The following is a 27,500-nucleotide window of genomic DNA, read 5'->3' on the forward strand; positions in this document are numbered from 1 at the left end:
TCCAGAGATGATTGTAAGCATGCTATTCCTAAATTGATTTCCTGAAATGTGTAGGTTCAACATGTCAACTGAGGGGAGGGGGAGGGGAAGAGTGTGTGTGTGTGTGTGGGGGGGGGTGCTTTATGGATTTGGTCCATTCATTTCATGCATTTGTGATTGCTTTTGAATGCGTGCTCACTTTTCACTTTTGCGAATTTATAGCGGGGCGGGGAGGGAGGGGGGTGTTACAGTAACTAGTTTGGCTCCGGACCTGGACTGTATGTTTGTATATCTCTGTATATCTTGCCCTATGAATGTAATTTCTACAGTAACGGTAGTATTTATCTGATACAAAAACAGGATCTCAATTAGAATAACATTTAAACTTGAACAGATACATTAATTTCAAAAACATTTCTTCTGAACAGTAGTTTCAAACGTTCACCATTTATTTGATTAAAATGTAACAGTAAAAACAGCAATATTGTGAAATACTGTTTTCTCTTTTAATCTATTGTAAAATGTCATTTATTCCTGTGATGCAAAGCTGAATTGTCAGCATCATTACTCCAGTCTTCAGTGTCACATGATCCTTCAGAAATCATTCTATTTCTAATATAATGATTTGCTGCTCAAGATACATTTCTTCTTCTTATTATTATTATCGGCAATGTTAAAAACAGTTGTGCTGCATAATATTTTTGTGGAATCCACAATTCCATTCGATTCTTTGATGAATAGAATGTTAAAAAGAACAGGATTTATCTGAAATAGGAATCTTTTGTAACGATGTGAAAGTATTTACTGTCATTTGATAAATTGAATGCGTCTTTGCTGAATTAAAGTATTAATTTCTTTAAAAAAGTACTTTTAAACAGTGGTGTTCATTTACATTGAATAAAACTAATAAAATAAGTAAAACATTAAATAACTGAGGCAAAAACTATGATAATTAGCAGTAAAATATGCCTTGCAATAATGAACCAAATGAGTCAACGAATCGTTTATTTGCGTTCATGAACTGTTCAAAAGAACAAATTCAGTCAAATAAAATCAGACTTTCCAATGCTTATTTCCTCGCTTGGATGTAGAGCTGACATTACAAATACCTGAGATTACATTTATTCCTTAAAAGCTGCATTAACAAAGCAGCTTATCTGCTGTCACTCTTCTGTGAAGGTAGTTAAGTTAGTAGCGTCACTATGATGTTAGATACTCTCTAACACCAGAAATTAAACACTGCACCTTAAAATGCTAGTCCTAGAACATGTTTTCAGTCACACTTTTCTTTGCAGATGCCGAGGAAGATAGTATATGACCAGCTCAACCAGATTCTGCTGTCTGACAGCACCCTTCCCGACAGCCTTATCTTGGTGAACGGTAGCGATTGGCAAGGACACGTAAATACCATTCCACTTCACTTCCTTTGTGCCTGTGTCTGACCACCCTGCACACAACTTAGCCATTCTCTTGTGTTCAATTGATAACTGCTTTAATCTGAAGTTGAACCTCTGTAAATATGTTTTATCAGTGTATCAGTGCATATTGATGTTTTTATCCATTTTGAGGTAGAGAAATCTGACTCTGTGTGTCTGCAGTATGTGGCTGAGCTGCTGCAGGGCCAGAAGCTGCCGGTGGTCTGCACCTGCTCAGGATCAGAAATCCAGGCCGTCCTTTCCGCCCTGCTCACACGCATACAGAAATTGTGAGTGTAACTGTGGTGGAGTCAGTGAGAATAAACACAAATGTGAAACGACATGGTTTGGAGTGTTGCCTGGCTGTCGGATCTCATGATGTGGTTGTCAATATGAATCACACAGATGATCAAAGATTTTAGCATACAAACAGCATGTGCCTCTACCAGTTCCTGTGTCTGCAGTGTGGTGCATATTGTTCCTTCTTTATTCTCACAGCTGCAACTGTAACTCCATCATGCCCAAACCGGTGAAGGTTGTGGCGGTTGGAGGTCAGAGCTATTTAGGAGCCGTCTTGAGATTCTTTGTCTCTCAGCTCGCCAACAAGATGTCTGACTGGCTCAGCCACATGAAGTTCCTTGTGGTGCCTTTAGGTGCATATAGATAACCTCTAAACACAATGATATTTCACATAAAAACTGCAAAAGCTTTCCAAAAAAACAACAACTGGGAGTTAAAAAAAGTTCAGGCTGTATCATGTGTCTCCACAGGCTCTCACCCCGTGGCCAAACACCTGGGTTCTCTGGACAATCGCTACAGTTCTTCCTTCCTGGACAGCTCATGGAGAGAGTTTTTCAGCCGCCCAGAGCCTCCCCAGACTGGTAAGTAATGCATTTGTTTAACCCCAGTACGGTTCTTTATTTTTCATGTTTTATCTCGGAGTGCAATGCCCCATTTCTCTTTTCTGTGCCCATTGAGATGTATTATATTGACGATTGTTCATAGGATTTGTTCTTGCATCTCTTCAGCTTCTTCCTCTGCTGACTTCGTGGATGTGACTGGACGCATTCTACAATACATTAACGGATCTGCAGTTACTCATCAGCTCCCCATTGCTGAGGCCATGCTGACCTGCAAACAAAAGATGTGAGTGACATGATTTCTATCACCTCATCATTTCAAATATTTAGGGGTTCAAGCATGAAATGCTGAAACCCTATTGTAATTGTAAGGATTTGTAAAACTGATTGTGCAGGCCAAACCGTAAGGCCTAGGGACTTGAAACCTGGCCAGATGGTAGGCCTCAATTTGGGGATAGCCTATCAGAGTATGACCCCGATTGGCCCATGGGTGGCGCTATAACTGTTAAAATGCTTTAAAACCATACATTTCCTATGGTAAATTGCCTGCATTGACTGTAGATGGTCTTTTCAATCTAGTATGTCAGTGGTTGTTACAAGCTTGCTAAAAAAACCTTAATAACTTTTGATGCTAATGTGCTTAAAGGCCTTAACTGCTTGAACCCCGATAAATGCTGCTTGCAGCTTTAATTTGTATTATATATTTTTTTTTTTACTATTCTAGGCAAGATGAAGATTCCTACCAAAATTTTGTTCCTTTTGTGGGTGTGAGTACATTTTTAGTTAATGTTACACTAGCATTTACAATTTTTTTGAAAGAAGTCTCACCAAGGTCTCAGAATTCTTTGATTTATAGAAAGTTCATAATGTACTTTTGTAACATTATAAATGTATTTACTGTCACTTTTGATACATTTAATGCAAATTGAAAGTATGAATTTCTTTAAAAAGACTTTTTAACACTAGTGTTTTACTTTTCAATAATGGATGGATTTATATTTCCTTTTTTCTTGCAACAGTTGGTTAAGGTAGAGCGATTGGTAGAGCGCAGCCCAGGATCTTCAGGTTTGTCTTTTTTTTTTGCATCTGTCCACAAAAATTCACCAGTAATATTGTATTACCATTAGGGTTGGGAACAAAGAACCAGAGAGTGCAACCAGTGTAGTTTGATTCCTCAACAAGTGACTCTTATGAGCTGGTTTGTTTTTAGCGAATCAAAAACATACATTGGAACCAGTGTGGTCTGACTCCCAAATGAAGGATTCTGAGTTGGTTCTTTTTACTAAACATGCAACTTACCACTAAAGTTAAAGATGCACATTTTAAGTTTTATCAATAGTATTGATAGAACAAATGAATTTAATCACATTTTTGTTGTTTAATGTATAGTTAATCCTTTACTAGATTGGCCAGTTATTAATAGAAGCAAGCATTTATATTTCTTTTCGAAATTATCTTTGCAATGAAATTGCATTTTCCCATTATTGTAGTTTTTTCTCCAAATGTTTATGACTCATTGTAGGTGGAGATTGTGAGGAAGGTTTGGCTTTGAGCTTGGCAGTTCCCTCGACGTCTCCACCTGCTCATGTATCTCCCACTGGGATGATGAAAGATTCTGCAACGCCTCCTCCATCACCCTCACTAAGCGGCGGACTGGCTGCTCTAGGGTTTGTTGCTGTTTCTTTGCTTTGCTGTTTCTCACGTTGCTATGGCTTACATCTGTTAAAAATGCTAGCCTGGGAAATCTGGTCAAACTGATTCTGTAATCTAGGAGCCCCAACATGTCTCATGGCGTGGATGCGATTGGGCTGCAGGTGGATTACTGGGTGTCTGCCGGGGTTGAGAAGCGCAAAGACGGAGAGCAGAGAGACAGTAAGAAGACTTTGAGGTGTGCGTTCAGATCCTTGCAGGTTAGCCGACTGCCCGGTTTCGGCAACACAGAGCTCCAGCCTGGCTCTAACACCATGTCCATGACTGTGGTGACCAAGGAGAAGAACAAGAAAGGTGAGATTGTTCACTGAATTTACAGAAAATGCACATTTGTCCTTTTGCTAAAGATCCCTTTGTTTTCATGACTCTATACAGTGTTTTTCATCCCTGCAAATTCATTTGACATTTCTGCTCTCTCTCGCCCTCGGCTCTCTTTCTTTTTTTTTGCAGTGCTACTATAGTCTCCGTATTTATCCATATCCACACATAACTATATTTACTAATTTTGCCTGTCTTCAGTCCCAACCATCTTCCTAGGGAAGAAGCCAAAAGAGAGAGACACAGAGTCAAAGAGTCAAATCATTGAAGGCATCACCAGACTCATCTGCTCTGCCAAGAATCAACAAACCAGTCTAAGAGGTACTTGTCAACAGAACGCAAATTAATTGAGCAGTTTTTATCACCTGTTTACTTTTGTAATAACCCAGCAAACATTGGTCCGATGGCAACGTCATGGCCCCTGCCAGAAATAGTCACTGTAGGACGGCATAAATCAGTAAAAATATATAACACAGAACAGATAATGTCAAAGATGTCCATTCAACTTTTATTTTGGAACTATTTTTTTTGCAACAAGGGCTCCCCTTTTTTTCTCTGCCGTATGAGACCAATGTTTTGCTGACCTTTAAAGATAGTCAGAATGCAAAAGCTCGTAGTATAATTTTGTCTGCGTCTATTGCAAATCGCACCATTTTTACTTCCTTCTCGGCCTAAGCTTTTCCGGGTCAGTACATCTACCTTTTTTCAGTTTTAAAAGATATAAGCTGGTTGTCAAAGAAATCGGAATTGGGCTAAAAACCTGCAGTGTAAATGCAGCCTTAAAGATTTAGATACGTTAGATACCAATTACGTGAATAAAAGATTACTAGTATCTAAGGATTTAACCAAATATTCCAAATTGATGGGGTCAGTGGTAAGTTTAAAAAGCTGTCATTGGAAAAAAACATTGTTATATGACCACTAATCTGAACATTAATGCCTATGATGTTTATGGCCTGAAAGTCCTGAGACCAAAATGCTTTTTGCATTTTCCTAATTGAATATTCAGCATATTATCATATTTTATATGATTGAGAAGTTCAATTAAAAAATGTACCTTCATGAATTTTAGACTGTCTCCGTATTTGTTTTGTCTACACGATCAATGTCACACTTTTGCTTATTTTAACAGTGACCTATAATAATGCAGAATCTTAAATATTTCATATTCATTTTGTTTGAAATGTCAAAATTCAGGTTTAAATTGGCTTTTAAATGTCTCAGACATTTGGACCCTCTGTATGTTAAAGGGTTAGTTCACCCAAAAATGAAAATTATGTCATTAATGACTCACCCTCATGTCGTTCCAAGCCCGTAAGACCTCCGTTCATCTTCGGAACACAGTTTAAGATATTTTAGATTTAGTCCGACTCCGAGAGCTTTCTGTCCCTCCATTGAAAGTCAATGGACGGCATACTGTCCATGTCCAGAAAGGCAATACAGACATCATCAAAGTAGTCCATGTGACATCAGTGGCTCAATCTTAAGTTTATCAAGCGGCAAGAATACTTTTTGTGCGCAAAAAGTAAACAAAAATAACGACTTTATTCCACTATTCATTTCCTTCTCTCTGGGCCTCGAGTGAGTTCACGTAGTGTTTTTGCGTAGCGCGTCTGTGTTGTACGTCACACGCATCACACATGACCAGCGTTGGCCAATAGTGAGCCTACGTGTGACGTACAACACAGACGCGCTGCGCAAAAACACTACGTGAAATAGCTCGAGGCCCAGAGAGAAGGAAATGAATAGTGGAATAAAGTCGTTATTTTTGTTTACTTTTTGCGCATAAAAAGTATTCTCGTCGCTTATTTTTGGGTGAACTAACCCTTTAATGCACTTTACTCACGAGATGGACGTGTTTCAGTGTCTGTAGATGGGATGGAGTGGAATGATGTGAAGTTCTTCCAGCTGGCGTCTCAGTGGCCCACTCATGTGAAGTACATTCCTGTGGGGCTGTTTGGGTACAACAAATTATCTTCCTAGTGACCTCTGGCTTGGGAAATAACATGGTAAAGTTTGCTGACCCTGCTTGTTTTAGCCTTCAGATGGAACAGAGGGCTAATTATTCACGAGTGGTCATGCTTCCTGTACACGAGAGATACTTGAGCCACAGTGGGAGCTCTTGAAATTCTCATCGCTGATCAGTGGGTTGATTTGATCTGGTTTTGACCTTTAGAGGGCCAGAGCAGACAGAAAAAGACTTGAGGATGGATCATCAGTGGGTTGAGATATTATTTATGAACCTTTTCTAACAGTGTTTTGTCTGCTGTGCGATTCATGACGCAATAATATCCCAATATTGTATTGAGTTTATATTTAAATGGTACTTGATGTTAGTGATTTAAAGTCCTCAGATTTATTATTTGTACCTTTTATTGTACAACTTTAATGTGATTAGTGCTAATTCACCTGACTGAATCTGACATTCAAAGCTTCTCGACCTTTAAGATACTTTATTAAAGGATATTTTTGTCTTGGTATGAAATATTCTACTGTATAAAATATATATTTGCTGCTTATGTAATTTTATCTGTATGTATGTAGTTATCAAAGCATGTATGTATATGTGCTTACATCAGGTTTTGTCTAAGCTGCTATTGTCACCTAATCCATTCCACTGTGGTTTCTGAGTTTAATCTCTTTGTTGCTATTAATTTATTAATCTGCTACCATTACTAAAGGTAATCACTGGCATTTGTAATGCCATCCACAACAAATACGATTATTTGTGATAAGTGATAATAAGGGTAAACATAATATGGTCTATTTTGTACATTCTAAGTGACCTGAGACCACGTTTGAAAATTGTGAACCATTATTGCCTTTCTAAATCTGTTGTACACAACCTACAGTTGTTAGTTTGCATGATGCAGTATATTGATCAGTATGATTGCCGTACACGTGGTTATTTTGATAACACACTCTACATGTGAAAAGTCAGTATTGTATATTTTGGTCTATAAAGCTTGGTATTTTGACATTTGCAATTAACTGCAGAAGTAATAAATCTATTGTAACTGCAATCTCTCTGTTTCAGTTTACTTTCAGTTAGAATGTTTGAATGCTGAAAATGTTGTGTTTGTAAGAAGGGGGCTCAAATAAAGTTCATCATTTAAAAAAGTAGATTAATTACAAATTGTAGTCAGTTACTGATTCCAAATTAAATGACGGAAATTGTAGTTAGTAAAATTGTCATTTTAGGTTATGTATTCTGATTACTTTTGACCTTTTTTTCACATTGATTTTTATAGGATAATCTTGTACCACAGTGAAAATTAAAAATACAAAGAGAAACAAGATATATTCTGTTCTTTGGTATCAACAACATGAAGTACATTACGACAGGGTTTTCCAGACTGGAGTTAATGATAAACGGCATGGGGTTCGTGAGAACCGTGAACTTTATTTTTTCCTATTATTTATTATTATTATTATTATTGGCTCAATTTTATTATTGACCTAACTTATTAACTTAAATAAACTTAAATATAAGGGCTTACTTCAATTAAATGTATGAGAGCAAAGAGATTCATCTGACATATGCATTGCATGTAAATATGAAATGACATGAATTTGTACATTTTGATGTGTCTGAAAGACAAAACCAGTACAAAGACAGAAATACAAGGATAATTCTGAGATGATTTCTGTAAATCCAGTGGTCAAATGCTCACTGATAGTCACATGACTAATAGTGGCTGGTCTGTGTGTGCAATTCCACAAACCTGGATGACTTGAAAGGAACATTTTAAATTTAACAAAGTAGTATCAATGAATTATGAATAATTTACTGCCATTGTGAGAATAACATGCAATCAATAGAAAATAACTATAGTTTGATTACAAATGTAATATAATCTTATTACAAGTAATTAATTTTTAGATTCTGATTACGTAATCTTACATGTAATCAGTTACTACACTCACTAATGTGCTGGGTAGTAACTGATTACATGTAATCTGGATTACATCATATTATATGTATATTATGTATGCATATTATAAATTCGTCTTTAAATTTCCGACGGATTTATTAGAAAAAATTATATATTCCAAATAACATTCTGAAAAACTCACACAAATAATAAACAGCACAACTATTTTCAACATTAAATCAGCATATTAGAATGATATCTGAAGGATTATGTGACACTGAAAACTGGAGTAATGATGCTGAAAGTTTAGCATTGACAACACAGGACTATATATATATATATATATATATATATATATATATATATATATATATATATATATATATATATATATATATATATATATATATATTAGTTTAAATTCTATTAATATTTCAGAAAATTACTGTATTTTTTTACCAAATAAATGCAACCTTATTTCAAAAACAAAAAATCTTACCTCCCCAAAACTTATGAAATATAGTGTGTTAATAGCTGCCTTTATATTTTAGGAATGGGGTCATAAAAACCCCTGATTTAGCAGATGCTTTCTTATTCAACACTAGGGACATGTAAACCATTCACTGTGTGTGGTTACAGGGGATACAGAGCGATAGAGGGAGGGCAGGAGATAAAGGGAGAGAGAACGAGAACTGCCCCCCTTTGATGCCCATAACCCAGTTATGCCTGTCCAGTCAGAGCCAGGGACTGAGGTTTGAAGGGGAAAACACACTGACCCGTATGGAGGAAAGCACACACGGATCTTCTCAGAGATGGGCTGTACAGGATGGAGACTCCTCTGGCTGGCCTGCTTGGTGTCCACTTTTCTGCAATATGGTACGTGTTGATTTTATTGTTAACATTAGGCTGTTAAATATGGTCGGAAAAACCTTGTGACTTGGGGAGAAGAACATTCACACAACTGAAGAGAACTGTTGCTCGATTACTTGAAGACAGCTGATTTTAACCAGGGTTTTACATACTGTAACATACCATAACAAGTCAATATCTCAATGTTTTTCTTATTACAAATCCTTTTGAAATCAGTCCATTATATATGAAATGTTTGAGTGAGGTACAATAAAAAAACAATGGTCATTTGAGCATTTTTATAATTGGTGTTTTATGTTACAATTGTAGTATATGTAATTTTGGTCAGTTTTTTAGAAGAATTGAACCCCATTGTTCTCTCAGTTGGTGTATTTGTCCTTGCCAATGCTGTCAGCTGTAATTAAGGCTTTATAGTCACTTTGCTTTCCCACACACACACACACACACACACACACACACACACACACAAAGGCCTGGGGGTGGCAGAGCGGTGGGGGTGGGACTCATCATTACAGTAATGAGACAACCATTGAGATGGAAGGAGAGAGGTTGAGAGCTACACAACCAAACTCTAGAATAAACGGGCCTGCTAGTGATTTATCATTGCCAGTTGTTTACAATACGGAAACGGCCTCAAATCAAGCACAAACGTGCATTAAAAAAGATCCAGCTTGACTGTTTCCCTCCACCCCCTCCAGGTGCAGTCCGGGTGACGGTGAGGGAATCTGGTCTGGAGGTTGTGCGGGGAGATTCTGTCACACTGCCCTGTTCGTTCTTCACCATGATGCCCTTGTTCAGACTCAGCATCATCTGGACTCTGACCCCAGTCTCGGACCCTGACTCCCCCACACAGGTGTCTCCCATATACAACAATCAGCTAATAGACCTAAAGGCCCATTCACAGCAAGATAGATAATAACTATAACCAAGTTCTAAAAATCACTCTAAGAGACTAGTGGAGTCCACACCACAACTAGTGATAATGACAATATGGTTGGAATAGCGTTTTTTTTTTTTTTTTTTTACCTAATGAACAATTAAAACATTGACAGGCATTCAAAATCCATCCAACTTTAAAGCATGGAAAATAACATACCATAGAATAAAAATAGTGTTATTATCCTTTGGTCTGGATAGTTATTATATAGTTATTGTTATAGGTTGTGTCTGAAATAGCATTCTCTCCTAGTAAGTACTTCTTTTGAGTATGTAATTACTTTGCAACCATTAAAAAAGTATGTTCTGTATAGTATGAATGTGTGTAGTAATAATGTAATCTGGATGTACTACATTTGCTATGTTGTCATTATCATGTGACCTACCAGCGTCAGTTTCGCCGCTTCACTGCCATTCGCAAATCCTCTCCAGTGGCCTCATGGGATAGTAAAGTGTCCATTGGATGCGCGTACCCTTCAGAATCTTGTCGAAAGTAGTCATCCGGGTACTTTTCACCCTATGGATAAACTCAATATCTGACTATATAGTTGGGAAGAATGCGATTTCAGATACAGCCATTGCTTTTGTTGTTGGTGTGAATGGCTTTTAGTCAGGACAGATGCATTATTGAAACATATTAAAATGAGGCTGGGAGGGTTAAGGTATAATCAAGTCCCTAGTTCAGTATTCAGGGCACTGACTAGGGAGTCAGCCATTTTATGTGCTGTTGTAAAATCCTTCCAGTCTACTGGAATGTTCACCCACTAAAAAATCCACTAAGTATGCAAATTGAGATGCACCTTATGTTCCCTTATCCGGGAATTCTGAAGTGCTAGATGGGTAGTAAACATAGATGAAATTTATAATTAAATTTTGTCTAAAATGCTGCAGGGATGTGTAACAAACCAAAGTTTTTCGTTAAACAGCATACAAAAATAACGTCAGATATCGGTCCTGCCCGCTGGTGATAAATAGCCTACCAGTGACGTTTTACAGCCCATAGTCATGTTGTTGAAAATTGAGTAACCAGTGTCCCGATGTGTAGTAGGCCAGGGATTCCCAAACTCTTTTGTCAGCCAAACCCCTTTGACCTAAAGGATTTTTTGACCTCAAGTGCCTCTGGGATTTTTTTACAAGTCAATATTTCAATAAAACACATGCATGTTCACAGTTCTCTGATTATACATTTTATTTTAAAGTGATTTATTTCAATTATGATTTAATGAATAGTTTTACATCAATTCACGGACCCCTTGAAGTTCCCTCACAAACCCCTTTGGGAAACCCTGTTGTGCTTAACATACTGATTAACAAGCTATGGAGCTGATTCAAACCCCTTTTTTACAGTCTTTACAAGGGCAAGTTAGCGCAGTATGGTGCTAGATCATATATCATTTTTGAAAACTCACAACTTTCATAATAGTTTTATGAAATTTTTGTCCATTGAAAGTGTTTGGAAAAATGTTTAGTCAACTCAACCATTGGCATGTTGTTAAACCTGCAATCAATTGAACACACTGTACTTCTATCCCTCACAGCCTTGTTTTCATTCCTTTCAAACATGAAATCTGGTGCTAGCTAGTTTGACTAAGATCTGTAAGGACTGATATCTCTCTCGTTGTGCAGGTGATCGTGTATGATCAAGGGCAGGTGATTGAAAGCCCTTCATTCATGGGCAGGGTGGGCTTTGCTGGCATGCCCTGGAGCGCAGACATTATCTTGAATTCCACGTGGGTGTCTGACGCTGGAGTCTATCGCTGTGTGGTCAGCAACCCACCTGAGACAGGAGACCCTGGAATAGGAGAGCTCAGCCTCACTGTTCTGGGTATCATACATCACACAGCATCTATCTTTTATAAACACCCAATTTTTTATTGATTTATTTTAATCTAATTTATTTAGTTGCTTATTTTAATCTTATTTACTTATTTTATAAAAAAAAAAATCGTAGTTTTTAAAAAAGAAATAACGGGATAAAGGAACACTACTACAAATGGCGTCCCCTTCCCGAAGTGCCCTTCAGGGTGCAACAACAGCGTTTGGAATTTGACCTAGATTCACTGTTTTGCATTGCCGCCTTGAATTTGACAACGCGACATGTCTGGTGGTGTGAGGCATTTGGAGCTTCATCAGCACACAGAGAGCGCACGAATACTCGTATACGGACAATATCGTAGTTTGATACAGCGAAGATCATGCATTATTTTGATTAAGATTATGTGTTATTTTACGTTTGATTATTGAATTTCTGTACCTTACTTTTAGACCTGAAACACTTCAAGCACTTAATTCTTAGCACGGTTCTTTTGTCTTCAATAATGTTTTAAATTGATATCAGTTGGGCTCGTAGTTTTGCTGTTGTATACAAGTTGGAATCGAGAATTGTGAAAATTCACTGGTAGGCTATCTAATTTTGGTAGCTTATTTAGAATACAATGTTAGATGTAAATGAAAAACTAAAAATTATTACATTAATTACTCACCCTCATGCCGTTCCAAACCCGTCAGACAAATGAAGATCTTTTTGATGAAATCTCGAGAGCTTTATGTCCCTTCATTGACAGTCTACGCAACTAGCATTTTGACGCTTCAAAAAGTTCATAAAGAGATCATAAACCTAATTCATATGAATTGAGCAGTTCAGTCCAAAATGTTCAAGATCTCTTCATATGATGAGATTTAATTTAGGCTTTTATTTACATAAACATTCATCAACTGTGTGCAGCGCAAGAATTAGCGGCAGTAGAGAAACTTCCAGAGGAGTGTGAGGCCTTCGACTTCACTGCCAATGACAGGATGTGCAGGAAGAGATGCCGCAAGGTACCTGAGAAGCACCAGCTGGGAGAGAGAGAGAGGAGGAACGAGAGGTGAAGATCAATAAAGGAGGCAGTGATAAAGATGCGGCTAAAATAGACAGTAACACTCAGCCTTGAAAAGATAAAGAAGAGAGGACGTGTACACCAGAAAAAAAGAGAGATGCACAGTTTGGAAAAGTGAGCTTAGGGAAGGTGGAGAAAAGGAAAAAAAGGAGAGAAAATGTAAGGAACGGAAGATCATCACAGTGCCAACGCCACATCTTGTGGAGTTCAAACAGATCTTCCTTCCTTCTTTAAGATCTTTAGATCTTCCTTCTTAAAGCCAATAGAAGGAGCACTACCAATGCTTCCAAGTGTCTCCGGACACCTCGCTCTACCAGACGGTCGCTTCAAACCCCTGCCGCCAGTGACAAAACCACTCTTGCATCCTCAGAAACCAGCTCCAGCACCTGAAGATGTGTTATCCCTGCCATGTTCTCCGCTTCAACTGGATCCTCCCAAACTGTTGGCGAGTCCTCCATGTTCCAACAAAGTTGTTTCCCTCCGACGCTCTTCATCCCAGATGCTTCCATTGGCGGTTCCTCCACACCCCACTCCAGCACCTGATGAACTGTTTTCCATCCAGTGCTCTTCATCCCAAGTGCGTCCTCCCAAACCACAGATGCTTCCATTGGCGGTTCCTACGCATCCCACTCCAGCACCTGATGAACTGTTTTCCATCCGGCTCTCTTCATCCAAAGTGCATCATCCCGAACGACTTCCTCCAAGCCCCATTCCTGCACCTGATGAACCACCTGGATGATTCCAGCACCTCATGCTGGTTGATATAGAGGATGAGGAGAACGAGTATGTTGAGTACACAGGGAAGACCATCCGGGTCAGTGACTTACTCAAGTCTAAAACACCCCCAAATGCCGGAGGCTGAAATGAAACCGTGAAAGATGGTTCCATGGTTGGAGAAGGACAGCGAGGTGCAGGAGGAAGCGTGGGCGAGCGAAGGGGTGGAGGTCCAGGGATTTGAGGAAGGTGACCCCAGTGAAATGGGAGACTCCAAGGCCATTCGGATGATGCCTCTCAGATCGATGAGCTCACAATGAAGCTCTTCTGTGTAGCCTCTCCTGACAGTCCCAAGAATGAGACCCAGCACAATGTGAACGTCCAGAAGAAGTGCAAACGAAAAGTGCTACTTGTTTTGTTCACCTGGGCAGAGGAAAAGGCCAATGCTTGAACGCTACATAAACAATCCAAACTGAAGAACTTCTGGATCAACAAGCACAACCTAAAACTAATGCAGATCATCGTCCCTCTTCACCTTTAACCTGTATAAATAAAAAATAGTTCGCAAACTAAAAGTTCAAAGATCCATGACTCTTCCTGACTATTAAAAAATAAAACACATGTAATATGAAGTGAATCAATTTGAACTAATTAGAATTTACCTAGAACTGCAGCAGAAAGTGAACATCTGGAAGAAAGGTGTAGGGCTATGCAGGTTTTTTGTGCTCATGTTCTCAGAATCACTCGTTTGTAACATTTGAGAAATGATCGCACGATTAAATGTAGGGCAGTTAGTTTCTACATAACATTTAATAAATGAGGCACCACATTTCCTCTGCAAGTTTGTGCAACATTACTACTATACTTTACACAAGTTGAACTCTTTCCAGTTTACAGACTACTTGTAATTCAGGTTTCATAACTCTCTCTCTGTGTGTGTGTGTGTGTGTGTGCAGCACCCCCATCACTCCCTGTGTGTCTATGGGAAGGAGACACAGATGCTGGGGGCAATGTGAGACTGTCCTGTGGGGTGGTGGAGGGCTTTCCCACTCCACAGGTGATCTGGGAGAAGCTAGAACCAGATAAGACAACACTGCCAGTGAACATGGATGGTAAAACATTTTTACACAGGTTTTTGAAAAACATCAGACATGCAGAAACTGTTTCACACCCTTATGTGTCGCAGACGACATGATGGGTTCTGTGCACATTGCCAATGTGTCTGCGCAAACCTCGGGCCTTTACCGCTGCTCAGTGACCAACCCACTAGGAACTCAGCACTGCTACATTAACCTGTCTGTGTATACGCGTAAGTCTTTCTGTACTTTTATGATTGTGATTGCACATAAGAGTGACCAGAACAGTCTTCAAAACTTACTTTGTGTTCTATGGAAGAAAACAGGTTTGGAACGACATGAGGGTGAGTCGATGACAGATTTTCTTTTTTTTTTCGTGACCCTACAGCTCCAGATAATTCCCCAGGCATCCTGCAGGGGGTGATGTTGAGTCTCTCTATGGCCCTGCTCTTGCTGGCTCTGATGGTGCTGGTGCTGTGGCTCCACCGTTCGGCACAGGAGAGCAAATGGAGGATCAGCCATGAGGACGACGAGTGCTATAATGAGATCAAATACACACCCGCTCTCATTAAACGCTCCTTTGTCTGAGACGAGGACAGGAACTCACAGCTGGATCATCTCTGCACTAATCTCAATGTAAAGTTTCTGTCAGACAACAGCAAAGGAAAGATCATACTTCACCGGACAAAAAGTACTGAAGTGCTTAATTGCATTAAAGACTACGGTAAACGAATTTTGTTTTCATGTGGGAATCAACAGCATGCCACAGATGTTATGAAATAGATCTTAATTTGCATTTTAACCCAGCATATTACCTTAAGGGCTGGTTTTAAGATGCACAGTCTCAAGACAATCAAGTCACTATTAATCAATGTAAGTTTTAAGTTTGGTCCTCTGGTAGAGGGGTATATTCTCTGTAGAGGGACATTCTTTTCAAACAATAAAAATGTAGATACATGCACTTTGTTCTGAGCTAATCCTCTTCAATGCTTCCTTGAGATATTACAATTTAAAATAACTATTTATATTTCAACATTTTAAATGTACCCTATTCTTGTGGTGGCAAAGCTGATTTTTTTTTTAGCAGCCATTACTCCAGTCTTCAGCGTCATACGATCATTCAGAATTTTTATTTTAATTTGTAATATCTCACAATTTCAATGTATTAAATTGTATTTTGATCATATAAATATACCTCGGTTAGCATAATAACGGACCTCGAACATTTAAATGGTAGTGTATGATATTATATATAGTGTATATATACACTGTAGTGTATATATAAATATATATATATATATATATATATATAAAAAGGCAATTTATTAAATTGCTACGATTAATTTATAAATTAAAATGAACTAAATAGCCAATTGCTGAAATTAGTCACTTGCAATGCTATTGATCCAAATCAGCATTAACATGACTTGAATTCCTTTATAGTTTGTGAATTGATTTTACCACCCTCTTAATCTTGACACAACATTTAATACTTGGGGGGAGGGGGGGGGAGACCAAAGACATGAACAAAATGACCGTTTTGCAAACAATAACACAAAAAAGCTTTAATTTAAATAGGAGGGGAAAAAGAAAAATCACATAAAAAAAAACTGTACATAACTTTGAATATTGAATAACAGTTTTTAAATAAAACAACCCCCAATATAACTAATTTTAAAAAAAAAATACAGGATGGTGTACTATTTTACAATAGTTGTGCAAAAGCAGTATTAACTGATTCAATTCCCCAGACTTCATGATTCTATGTCGAGAGAGTCGGACCCCTCTGCAAGCACAGATACACCGAAGCGTGACTCTCCTAAGACTCAAAGTAGTGTCCTCCATTGAAAAATAACCAGAAATCCAATAATAATAAAATAGATTTATATATATTTTTAAATATATTTATATACAAAACATGCTGTACATATATGGCAGAGATTGGTTAGATCCCTTTTAAATCACTGACACCCAAGACTATCCAGTAACTTGTGCTTTCTCCCAGTAAGAGAAGTACTCCCTGTTGCTTTGGAAAAGTTACCCTAAAGATGAGAGTAATGGTCCTGATGGAAAGAGAGAAAGAGGTCGATCGGCCTCGAACCAAACGCTCAATTAAAGGTGAACGAGCCGAGTTTGCTTGGCAGACTTGAAATGACCTAGAGAGTGTGACTAGGCTGCACGGTTCGCAGAGAGACTTCATGCTTAGTGTTCAAACAACGTGATATGGTCTGTGATGGGCAGAGAGACTCTTTATACTTTCAGTGTTATAAACCTATTAACAATCGGTGGTTTAAGTGAGAGTATGAAAAAGTAAGCATGATCAAATCGGTGCAAACTGCCTCTACTGGCACTAAACGAAGCTAGGGATTCAAATCACGTCAAAACTTGATATTGATCGGACCGAATCGTCTGTTTTGAATGTGTCAGCACTGTAAAATGAAGGGCTGCTCAGTAGAGAAACGCTTCGATTGCTATTTTGCATGAACGCATTACTCTAAAGAAAAATCTCCAGGAAAAATCCTTCTCTTCCACCTGAAACCCAGTCAAACCGTAAGGCACCATTTTCTCATGGCGGCCCTCAAACCATATCCTTCAACGCAAAGCTTTTTTCAGAGCACAGCTCAGCCGTGTCAATCACTTTAAGCTAGGAAATTATATATGGTGAAGAAGCATTGAACTGGCTTTCTGAATCTGAAAACCACTTTAAACTGCTCACAGGATATTCCAAGCTCCTTTACATCGACACGCCGCAGCTATTCCAGGCTGATGTCAATGGTGTATTGTTTGACTGCGAGCATTTGATATGTTTGTTATTGTAGAGGCAGTGAGTGCCCTGCTTTCCAAAGCAGGCGGTCTGAGCTTCGTTCGCCCAACAGCAGATATATAATGACATCTACATTTCCAGTTGTATTACACACAGAGAGGGAATTTGCTTGTCACAATCAGGTGGATTCAAGAATGGGGGGGGGGAGCTTACAGTTCACTCATGTCCAGCTAGTATCAGCACAATCAATAAAAAAAAACAGCCACTCCATCCATCTTCATTTGAGATCAGCAATCAAATAAATCTTTTTCTTTAGAATCGGTACATCTTTATTGTTTTTATTCCCCCATCAAGTTCTTCCAACTAAAACGCTGGAGTTTAGAAGTCGAAGCAGTAGTTAGTTCTATTAGTAGTAGAGGGGGTGGTGCAGTAGCAGTAGTATTGCAGAGAGGGAGGCGCTTGCAGTAGCAGGAAAAAGCCTGACGGGAGGCCATGAAGCCCTCACGTGCTCTGGCCCACTAAATCACCAGAGCCCATTCGTTAGGCAGCAGTTTAGGAATTAAGAAGGTAGTCTGATTACCTGTGGGATGTGTAAAGAAATAAAAGAAAGAGGATGGGGAAAAAGACAGACAACCTGATGACTTCTATCCTGTCCCAGTTGTCCTACACTTTACCCCCAAAACTCAGGCCCTTCCATCCTCACCTGAGCTGGCTGTAAACTACGTAGGGAAGTGCGTGTGAGAGCGAGTACATGTGTGTGTATTCAAGTCTTATCCCTGAAGCTCGCTGAAGAATGGTCGTGGTTGTGTCATTTAAGAGCGTGAGGCTGTCTGATGGGCCACCGACGTGATCGAATGTCTTTTCTGGAATGTGTTCGCTATGAAATGATAGCTCTGTGAGAGGGCATTAAAAATCGAGTCCTTTGGTCTTGAAAGGACGGTGGCTGATTTGGTGGAAAGCTCTGGGCTTTGATCGGAGGAAGATTAAAAGAAAAATCCTGCACAAAACAGCTGACGCAGAGGGTTTGTGGATGTTTAACAATGGACTGGATGCTTGAGGGTAAAAACAAAAGCTTGAGAAGGTTTAAGGCTGCTACAGGGGAGAGGAGAGTTCCCTTTTTGTTACTGCTGGTGGTACAGGTCACAGATTTGCTTTGATTAAATGACCTGAACCTCCTTTTGTAAGAAGGAAAAAAAAATCCCTTAAGATTGCACAGACTGTCCACTTTTTTGGCTTATGGGCCTGAAGGCCAAAACAGTAGCCAAAGAAGCTTAGGAGAGCTCAGTCCAGAGTTCATTACTTACGCTGCACTCTTCTTTAGTGTGCTTGCGTATCTGGTGATGTGTTTAAGTATACTTGCGAGAAACACCCTAATATATGCAGAACTGACCAAAGATGCTTTAATTCCTCCCAGCTCTCTCGCTCTCTGGATGGTGAGGATGACCATGGGCTAGTCTGATCCAAGCTGTACCTGTCGTGCTGTGAAGGCTCAGCGGAGGTGCTCAAGTAAAGGCAGTTCTGTAGATTCTTCCCGTGCACTGGGCGGGTCTGATGATGTAAGGGGCGTGGTCTCAGAGGGTACGACTGCGCCCACTGGATCCAGTGTTGGGCTGACATCAATGGGCAGGACAGGAAGGGGAGGCTGCGAAGGCTAGGAATAATAAAAAATGCAATGGGTTAATTTTTATGTATATACACCAAAAGTTTCAGGTTGGAAAACATTTGAAAGAAGTCCCTTATGCTCACCAAGGCTGCATTTATTTGATAAGAAATTTAGTACAACAGTAATAAGGGATGCAATGATATATATTTTTTTTTTTTCGAATTAAAAGCGAAAATGGTACCTGGTACAAATATGCTAAACACTAAAGCTTGACCGTGTGTCTGTAACGCACTTGAACAGACCTCCTTGGTACTCAAGTGTTACACACGGACATTTGAGCTTCTACTTTTCCTTTTAATGATAGTTGGGAAACCCACATGAGGGGTGCATTTTTCGCCACCTACTGCTTCGGCAACAAATAAAGGATCTGGCTTAGGATAGCCAATACCGATCAGTAAAAAACAAACAAAAAAACAACAAAAAAAGAAGCTTAATCTGCCCAGATGCGATCCTTGAATCGGCTCAGGACACCACTAGTCTTTTACCTGTGTGCGTATGCTCTGTGATGCTGAACCATCCCCTTCCAATACTGCAGGTCCGTTGAATCCTTTCCTCCCTGGCAGACTCCATTTGTTATACAGGGCCTCATAGTGCAGCCCGCTGCCCTGACCCAGGCTTAGGCCCCTCTGAGACACCCTGTGACTTAGATTGTCCTGCAGGCTACTGGGGCAGAAGCGGTCTGCAGGTGGAAGGGCCACTGAGCCACTGAAAGACAGCTGGGAGCTGGACAGGTGTTGCCCCAAAAGCCCATGGATGGAAGAGGTGCGTTGCAAGGAGCTAACCAGCCCTGCATCCATCCTGCCCTCTGATTGGCTGAGCAGGGCAAGTGGTAGGGGCTGGGGATGTAGCGGCCAGGAAGGTCCAACGGGGTTGTCAGTCCCTTGAGAAAGGAAGGGAAGAGTAAGACTAAATCTGCACACATCATTGCTTTATTAATTGGAGGTGGACAGTGATACATTAACTGAGAAGCAGGCGTCGTACCCATCAAGGGCTGTAAAGTAGTGGGATGAGGCTGAGGGATGCTGGATGCTGTGCTCTGCGGAGGATGTGCTGCAGGGTTGTTACTGATAGAGGTAGAGCCACCACCACAGTCTGAATCCTCAATGTTCCCTCCACTGTTACATCCGGCACCACAACCCTTCTGAAGCCTGAAGACAGCAGAAAGAATATACATAAATAACAATGGACACCTAAAATGTGATTTAACATGGCAGAGTGCATGCTTGTTCTTGACGCCTGACCTGTCCCAGCTGCTGATGAACCAGGTGTAAATGTTGTGGGGACTGATGGGGCCTCCCCAGACCGAGCGCAGCTGGACATGGGCCCCAGCGTAGGATGTGGTGAGCGGGGAGACGTAGATGGGGTATCCAATGGGCTGATCACAGGATGAGTTAATCATGTTCCTCAAGGCTTGCTTGGCATTCTGGATGCTTCCGCGTTCAGGATTCCGGTTCCGCAGGAAGACCAGCTCCTGCTGCTGTCCGGCCCACAGTCCGCGCACACACTCCCGGTTCACCTGAAGGAAGCACCAGTGAAAGAATAGTTACAGCAATGTCATGATAAAATACATGTTTACAGTCAACAGAATGTACATGCTAATAAACAGGCTTCTGCTGCAAAGTACCTTGATGACTCTGAAGCTGAGGAAGCGTTTGTTCAGCATGATGATCTTGTACTCGTCGCTGCCGTCATCCATAACGTGGCGGAGAGCGAGAAGAGAAGGCATGTTGGCCAGGATAGCGCTGCGCCAAACAGGGTCACCCTCGTGAGAGATCAGCATCTTCTCTTCATTAGCTGTGATGGCATCGTACAGCACCACTGGGTCCTCATACTCATCAGGAGAGGTGAAGTGATCCTGTGGAGGAAAGGACAGAATGAACGAAAGACAAAATTAGAATCCAGCATTCCAGAGAGCCATTTTATATAAATAACTGCATCATCATCAGACTACTTTTACTTTATACAGCATGTGATGTGAACTGTAACTCACCAAAAGTCAATTTTAGTACAGGCTATGAAAATATCACTGTGTTACCCCAGAAACCTGAATAAAGTGTGATATCAGTGGGGATAGATGAATGCCTCAGCTGTACCTGATGCAATTTGAGGGACATCCGTACACCTGGAGCTACTACCCTGTTCAGCAGGTCCATGTCTGCAAAAACCCACTCGTCTCTGGGAGAGGTGATGCGAAAGTCACCCTTGAACAGGGCGTGAAGGCCATAGAGAAAAGGCTCCAAACTGAATGTATAAGAAAGAAAAGCAGTGCGGTTACATCAACAAAATTCCACTCATAAAAATCTCATTGCAAGAAAACCATGTTTACATAAATGGTCAACAAGACTTTATGTTAGTTACAGCAACAGGATACAATATTTGCAACAAGATAATTGCTGCCAAGACCAGCAACGACAAATCTGATGAAGCATTTGACAGTGCATGGAATAAACTTAAGAGCAGAAAGTTGCTCCGTCTTCGACTGCAAGAAGAACTGAAGCGCGTCACATAAATCGAAACTCAGCGTATAGGTTACTTGCCTCGCAGACATGAGAAATAGGCATATGGGATGCTTGAAATGTCTACTTTTAAATGAACCAATTTGAAACCAAAACAAATATTCTGATTATGTAGTCTAAATGAAAGGTGCATTTCTCTCTATAGGGGCATGCACGCACACGCATTCACTATACCGCAGAGATGACGAGTCAGCAATGTTAACTTCATCTTTGCAGCAAACACTGAAAACGCAGAAAATACTAGTTTATTAATAAACAACTAAAATGTCTCCTTGCTATTTTTTCCTGAAACATTCATAATCATTAGGCTACTTTTTCCAGTGCTTTGCGGCAAGCTTTATGTATGCGCTTGAGTGCGAGGCATATATTCCGCCCCCCAGTGGCCTATATGAGTCTTTGAGTCTGTAAACTTTTGTCAACAAACTGAAAAAATAAACTCAAAGTTATTTTTAGGTAATAAGTAATGTAATCTTGTTAAAACAGATTTCATAAAATTGGTTTAGAAAAAATAATATCCAGGAACCGGTATCAATGTATTTGCATCAAAAAAAAATTAAACGATACCCAGCCCTATGTATCGCATAAAATTAGGCACTGCAGAGCTCCACCGCTACACCCATACGCTACCTAACGCCCAATAACTCTGATGCAACATTTTCAGTGCTTGGGCCCTAATTATGTAGAATGTTGCTTTTCTGCAGCAGGAAACATCTTATTTAACAGGTATTATGTTAATTATATTCAGACTTCAAATAGCTAAGGCTAGTTTATAAAAATAAAAATTTAGGCATGCAGCAGAAGAAACACCGTTCTGTAAAAATGCTGAATGTGTGTACGGTGCATAAGCCAACAACTTATGTTATTTAAATGATTTAAGCAAAAACACTGTAATCGGTTTGAACACATACCTGGCTGACATGCTGTGGGAGGCAGTGCCCAAAGCTCGACGGCCCAGAATACATAACCCAAAACAGAGTGTGACCAGAGGGGAATCCTTCTCACTCTCAACTGGCTGTAACAGAAAAGAAAAGAAAAAACAAAAAGTTGCATCTTTCACTCCCATATAACCAGACCACAAGTCAGCAACTGTAAACAGATAAGCTGTCTTTAAAATACCGTTTCTCTGCGGCTGTTGCAGTATTTGATCCACTCCAGGTACACCAGACAGAAGGAAAAGGGAGTGATGCCGGAAGCACGGTGGTCGTAGTCTTCATCTATGTTCAGGTTGAAGGTGGGGTCACTATCCACATAGGAAGGGCTGAGGCAGGGCCGCAGCGCTTCCTGCACTGCCTCGTTGGCCAACCACTCCTCCAGTTTGGGTGAGCGGCTCACATAGTAGATGATACTCTGTGGTGGAGAGACTTGGATCACTGCTCTGTATCTCAGTGGCTACGTTTACATGATATGCGCAAACTGCATGAATACACAGAGTTTCCCGCTGTTGGTGCATAATTAACATAATCCTGTCATCGCTCTTTTTTGTTTTAACAGCAGACTTAATATTTATCTATTTCGGGTCCTAATTTGGACACAACGAGGACATGACGCTTTGTGCCATGCTGCTTATATTTATCAAGCCATAAAAACGTCCCTTCCTGTGCGCACAAAACAAGGTGTCTGTGGATGAGAGTCAACTAGTGCGATTACAAACGGATTATTAGGGTCCATGTAAACACAGATACTGGTGGTTTTATTTGGGTCATTCGTCTGATAGGAACTAACCTTGACGTAATATGTGATGAGAATCTTGCGCAGGTCAAACACTTGAAGCATGGAGGCTGCGTTGTTGTCGCTAATGCTGTAGCCCTCCAGCACATATTTGGTGGCAGCCACTTCCCAGGCCAGCCAGCGCTGACCAAAGGCCGCATTGAAGGAGAGCATGTGGGGGAGATGACCTGGCTCACAGCAGCAACAGCCTTCATCTTCCTCCACCCCTTCAGTGATCGCCTCCACCTCCCTCTGCTGGCAATACGTTCCTGAAAACAGTCATTCAAGAAAAGAGAAAATGAAGAGAGGAAAATACACTGTTCATGGTAAATCAGTTGCGGTTCAGTATCGGAACCCTTATATCGCACCAAAACGATTCTAAACTATTCGATTCCACAAAAGGTTCTTTATAGCAGAAAAGGGTTCTTTAGATTTTTAGAATGTTCTTCACCTTTTGGAACCTTAAATTTTAAGAGTGTACATGACAACTAGTGTTGATTCTTCCTGAGTATAAGATTTTTTTTTTAGCTTCATATTATGATTCTACCTAGTCAGACAGACAATGTAAAACACACATTGTTTTCATTTGTCATGATTATATGAGCAACCAGGCAAATGTTTGAGTTTTTGTGTGTGGAATGACTCCGTCTGGTAGTGTGTGATCCTTAAGCCTGGGACACACCAAACCGACGCCAAAGAACTAGCGCTGATGAAAGCCGACTGTGTTGTCGCCTCGGGGGGGAAAAGCCGCACTTGAACACACCGAGATAACTACTGACGACTGTCAGCTAGAATGCGCGTTCTGCGCCTGCGTGTGAATGAGACAACTGTCTATTTCTGCAGATATATTAATCTATATTCGTCATTCAAAAAGGGAAACTGACGCTGCAGATACACAAATCATAAACAAAGCAGTGCGTGCTTGCCGTTTTGAATATCAATCCTGCAAAACACTTTCTTTATTCCACTCCGCATGTTAATATTGGAGTATTTGCCAAGGAACACTCAGGTAAGATGACGTAACATTAGAACAGCCTCCTATCTGTACCGTTTTGACTTCTTTGCTCGCTGTTTTGCTATTATTCTCGTGCACTGACTCGTTCACTAAGCTGAACAGCCAATCAGAGTTCCCTCCTTCACTGACGGCCCGACGCCGATTCAACATGTCGAATCGGCCGAAAAAAAGCCATTGAAGACCAATTTCAGCCAACTGTGCGGAACACACTGAGAAAACTTAGTCGGCCGACGCACAAAAACTGCCCGACGGCCGTCCGTCGGCTTGGTTTTTCCCGGGCTTTAGTGGTTTCGTGTGCGTGCCCAGTTTTTCCTCTGTAACCATTTACAAAGTCAGCAAGTGAACGATGCCTAGTGTGTTTAAATCGAATTCAGATCAGATTTTAAGTCATGTAGTGTATTCCAGCGATTAAGAAAAATTGTGCAGTCCCTTTCCTGGAACACAGCTCACCCCTGAACTCCAAGCCTCTGAGCTGGAAAGTGACAAGCCCGTTGCCGATCTCAATGATGTGTACGAGAGCATTGAGGTAGTCGGAGGCGAGGATGAAGCAGTCTCCTGTGCTGTAGTTTCCCCAGCGGCCAAGCAGAAGGTCCCCACATAGCGAGTGCTGCAAAGAGCGTGTCAGATGCTCATAGAAGATAGAGTTCAAGTTGTTGTCATCAGCACCTATTCAAGCAAGCGATAAAGGGAGTATTAGAGGACAGATTAAAATGAAAATACATAGATTAAAGGTCTGTATTAATCAGATACAACATCACATACCAGGGTTGCGGTCCAGCTGTGTGGCCAGACGCGTGTTAGAGTGATCCACCCGTTTGGTGCTGAAGGACAAAATAATATTTAAGGGTTCAAGTCACATCTTCAAACTTTTTTAATCAAAACAAACAACGTAGCTGACATTTGCATGATATTTCTGAAGGCTTACTTATAGTCTCTCTCCCAGAACTTCACAGGTCGAGTGTAGGAAGTAACAAAAACAGCACTGCCTAGCACAGGGTTGAGGGGAGTGGAAAAGAGAGCTGAAAACACAGCTTGCACAAACAGCATGGCAGAATCTGAGAGCAAATCAATGTTAAGGGACATTTTCAAAAAACAACTGTATAGCAAGACATTGTAAACATACTGAATGTGAAAAAGAAGTGGGGACAAACAAACAAACTCAGTTATGGACAAAGCAATTGAAAAAGTGTGCAAACTACCTAAAACAGCTGAGGAGGAACATGTGAAATGTGACCCAGAGCAAAACCAATAGTACAGCTGTGCCATATGAAATGGCAGCGGGCACTGGGCACATGTTAACACCAGGGTAAAGTTGTGAGATCAGCATTCAGCTGTCTGTGTGAGAGTAATGCTGGTAAAGGATACGGGGAACAGCAAATGGCTGAGCGAAGGCATGGAAAGCAGAACCCCATGTGATCTGCCAAGGTGCAATGTAGGTCAGCACAAAACGCAGCTTAAACAGCAGATCCCACATCTGCTCAAACACAGGAGAGATGACAGCAACATCAGTCTTGAGATTCACACTCCAGCAAGAGTATAAGTACTACAGTACATACAAACGTTTAAAAATGTCACTCAAATAGAATGTTTATAGGGCATATCTAATTGACTTATTATTTTGGAATAACAATTACACCAGAATTAACTAGTGAAAATAAAAAAAAGTGTTAAATGATGGTGAAAACCTTAAAAGAAACGGTAGCCAGTTCAATGACTATAAACGCTTTCCTTATTATACATTCACACATCTAAATTTTAATCTTGATGTTCATAAAAAAAAATAAAAAAAAATAAAAATCCACAGACATGTAATGCTTCAACAATCTACATACACTACCGTTAAAAGTTTGGAGTTTTTTTTATTTATTTTTTAATTAATGCATTTCTTCAGCAATGACATTAAATTGGTCAAAAGTGACAGTAAAGAAATGTATATTGTTACAAAAGATTTCTATTTCAAATCAATGCTTTTCTTTTGAACTTTCTATATGTTTTCCACAAAAATATTAAAGGGGTCATGAATTGAGAAATAAAAATTTCCTTGATTTTTTGACAAGTCAAACTCTAGATTTTGTCACATTATGACATAATAGTGCGATGAAAGACCACCTCTGCAGAACAAAATCAACGCCTACTTCTACATCATTGCCTCTGTAGCCCTGGACACCGATTTGTGCCACACCGATGTCATATAGTAGTAAATACGAGAGACGCAAACACAGTATTACTCCAGCCACAAAACGATAGCGATGCCTCTGATGATTACAAGACATTTTGCAGTGACAAATTGTAGAAATACAGTCTTTGCATTGCCTTCCTTGTGATCCTTACATAAAGAAAGTATGGATAAACTTTATTAAGTTCCTGTCAGAACATGTCAGTAAGACACTGTTCATTTTTCACTTCATTTTACTGCAGAATCATTTTAAACAAGACAGTTCAACAGGCTTTCAGAGAAACCGAAAATAAAAGATGATGCAGTGACGACTTTATTGGATTCGACAGCAATGTCGCAAACACTCAAGTGTGAGTAATGTTTTTACCATGTGGCTCTATTGCTTGGTCTGTTACAGATTTTTTTTTAATATGTACTGAGTATTAATACTGTAGCATCGCAGAAAAACTGAGAATAGTTGATTAGCAAAGTGATTTGCTGTGCTTTCCTTTTCTTCTGCATTTATGGGGTTAATACGGGGACTTCCTGGATACAGAAGGAAGCACATAGAAAATGCTGTTTTTGTTATTGTTTTGACCGAAGCCATTCGCTGTAATCCCGAATAAATGATTTAATGAGCGACATCTGTTTTGTCATCAGTAAGACATTACAACACGCTTCATTTTATTTAAAACAACACTGCAAATGACATTGTACGCATTTTTCACTTAACTGAAAAGGTTGAATCACAGCGCCTCTAAGAACGACAAATAATGGTACGTTCATAATTCTGTTTACACTAAACTTATCCTGTCACAAAGTTATCTTCTCAACTATAACTGTGGTAACTCATACTTAAACTTTATATGCCACAACCTACGTAATCCTCAAATGTTTCACATCGTTGGAAAATATTTCAACTATGTAACAAGATTTATTTTATTTTTTTAAAATATCAATTTAAATACCCAATCAAAGTAGTGGGTGTTTACTTCCAAGTCTTGAAAGCACTGAGTTTGAAGAGAGGGCAAAAACACGGATAGAAAAT

General features: G+C 40.0%; 3 protein-coding genes across 8 annotated transcripts in view; 2 read left to right on the forward strand and 1 right to left on the reverse strand.

Moving 5' to 3' along the window:
- The window catches only part of pacs1a (phosphofurin acidic cluster sorting protein 1a), an 18,756-nt gene extending 11,453 nt beyond the window's left edge, over positions 1 to 7,303 (forward strand). For 3 of the 4 annotated variants that reach the window (XM_081390080.1, XM_081390082.1, XM_081390083.1), the window contains 12 exons: positions 1,275 to 1,379; positions 1,578 to 1,684; positions 1,893 to 2,047; positions 2,165 to 2,275; positions 2,423 to 2,540; positions 2,979 to 3,021; positions 3,274 to 3,319; positions 3,777 to 3,921; positions 4,026 to 4,258; positions 4,484 to 4,603; positions 6,147 to 6,243; positions 6,321 to 7,297. In XM_081390080.1, coding sequence (XP_081246206.1) covers positions 1,275 to 1,379; positions 1,578 to 1,684; positions 1,893 to 2,047; positions 2,165 to 2,275; positions 2,423 to 2,540; positions 2,979 to 3,021; positions 3,274 to 3,319; positions 3,777 to 3,921; positions 4,026 to 4,258; positions 4,484 to 4,603; positions 6,147 to 6,243; positions 6,321 to 6,408 — 1,368 coding nt within the window. In that variant the 3' untranslated portion in view covers positions 6,409 to 7,297. Of the gene's footprint in view, positions 1 to 1,274; positions 1,380 to 1,577; positions 1,685 to 1,892; positions 2,048 to 2,164; positions 2,276 to 2,422; positions 2,541 to 2,978; positions 3,022 to 3,273; positions 3,320 to 3,776; positions 3,922 to 4,025; positions 4,259 to 4,483; positions 4,604 to 6,146; positions 6,244 to 6,320 lie in introns of all 4 variants that reach the window. The other variant, XM_081390081.1, reaches the window with a different exon arrangement.
- Positions 7,304 to 8,889: 1,586 nt separating this feature from the next.
- LOC308706208 (immunoglobulin superfamily member 11) lies at positions 8,890 to 15,592 on the forward strand. The gene is made up of 6 exons (XM_081391630.1): positions 8,890 to 9,033; positions 9,726 to 9,880; positions 11,590 to 11,788; positions 14,513 to 14,668; positions 14,743 to 14,865; positions 15,021 to 15,592. The coding sequence occupies exons 1-6, from the start codon at positions 8,970 to 8,972 to the stop codon at positions 15,218 to 15,220; spliced, it is 897 nt and encodes a 298-aa protein (XP_081247756.1). The 5' UTR covers positions 8,890 to 8,969; the 3' UTR covers positions 15,221 to 15,592.
- Positions 15,593 to 16,182: 590 nt separating this feature from the next.
- LOC308705724 (pecanex-like protein 3) overlaps positions 16,183 to 27,500 on the reverse strand; it is a 25,029-nt gene continuing 13,711 nt past the window's right edge. For all 3 annotated transcript variants that reach the window (XM_081390881.1, XM_081390882.1, XM_081390880.1), the window contains 13 exons: positions 25,663 to 25,771; positions 25,223 to 25,352; positions 25,060 to 25,118; positions 24,748 to 24,963; positions 23,298 to 23,551; positions 22,692 to 22,922; positions 22,484 to 22,587; positions 21,153 to 21,300; positions 20,684 to 20,914; positions 20,301 to 20,575; positions 20,041 to 20,207; positions 19,545 to 19,939; positions 16,183 to 19,047 (listed from right to left, as the gene is read on the reverse strand). In XM_081390881.1, the coding sequence (XP_081247007.1) occupies positions 18,886 to 19,047; positions 19,545 to 19,939; positions 20,041 to 20,207; positions 20,301 to 20,575; positions 20,684 to 20,914; positions 21,153 to 21,300; positions 22,484 to 22,587; positions 22,692 to 22,922; positions 23,298 to 23,551; positions 24,748 to 24,963; positions 25,060 to 25,118; positions 25,223 to 25,352; positions 25,663 to 25,771 (2,481 nt within the window). In that variant the 3' untranslated portion in view covers positions 16,183 to 18,885. The remainder of the gene's footprint in view (positions 19,048 to 19,544; positions 19,940 to 20,040; positions 20,208 to 20,300; positions 20,576 to 20,683; positions 20,915 to 21,152; positions 21,301 to 22,483; positions 22,588 to 22,691; positions 22,923 to 23,297; positions 23,552 to 24,747; positions 24,964 to 25,059; positions 25,119 to 25,222; positions 25,353 to 25,662; positions 25,772 to 27,500) is intronic.

This window comes from Scardinius erythrophthalmus (genome assembly GCF_964197995.2).
Source record: "Scardinius erythrophthalmus genome assembly, chromosome: 17".
NCBI lineage: Eukaryota > Metazoa > Chordata > Actinopteri > Cypriniformes > Leuciscidae > Scardinius > Scardinius erythrophthalmus.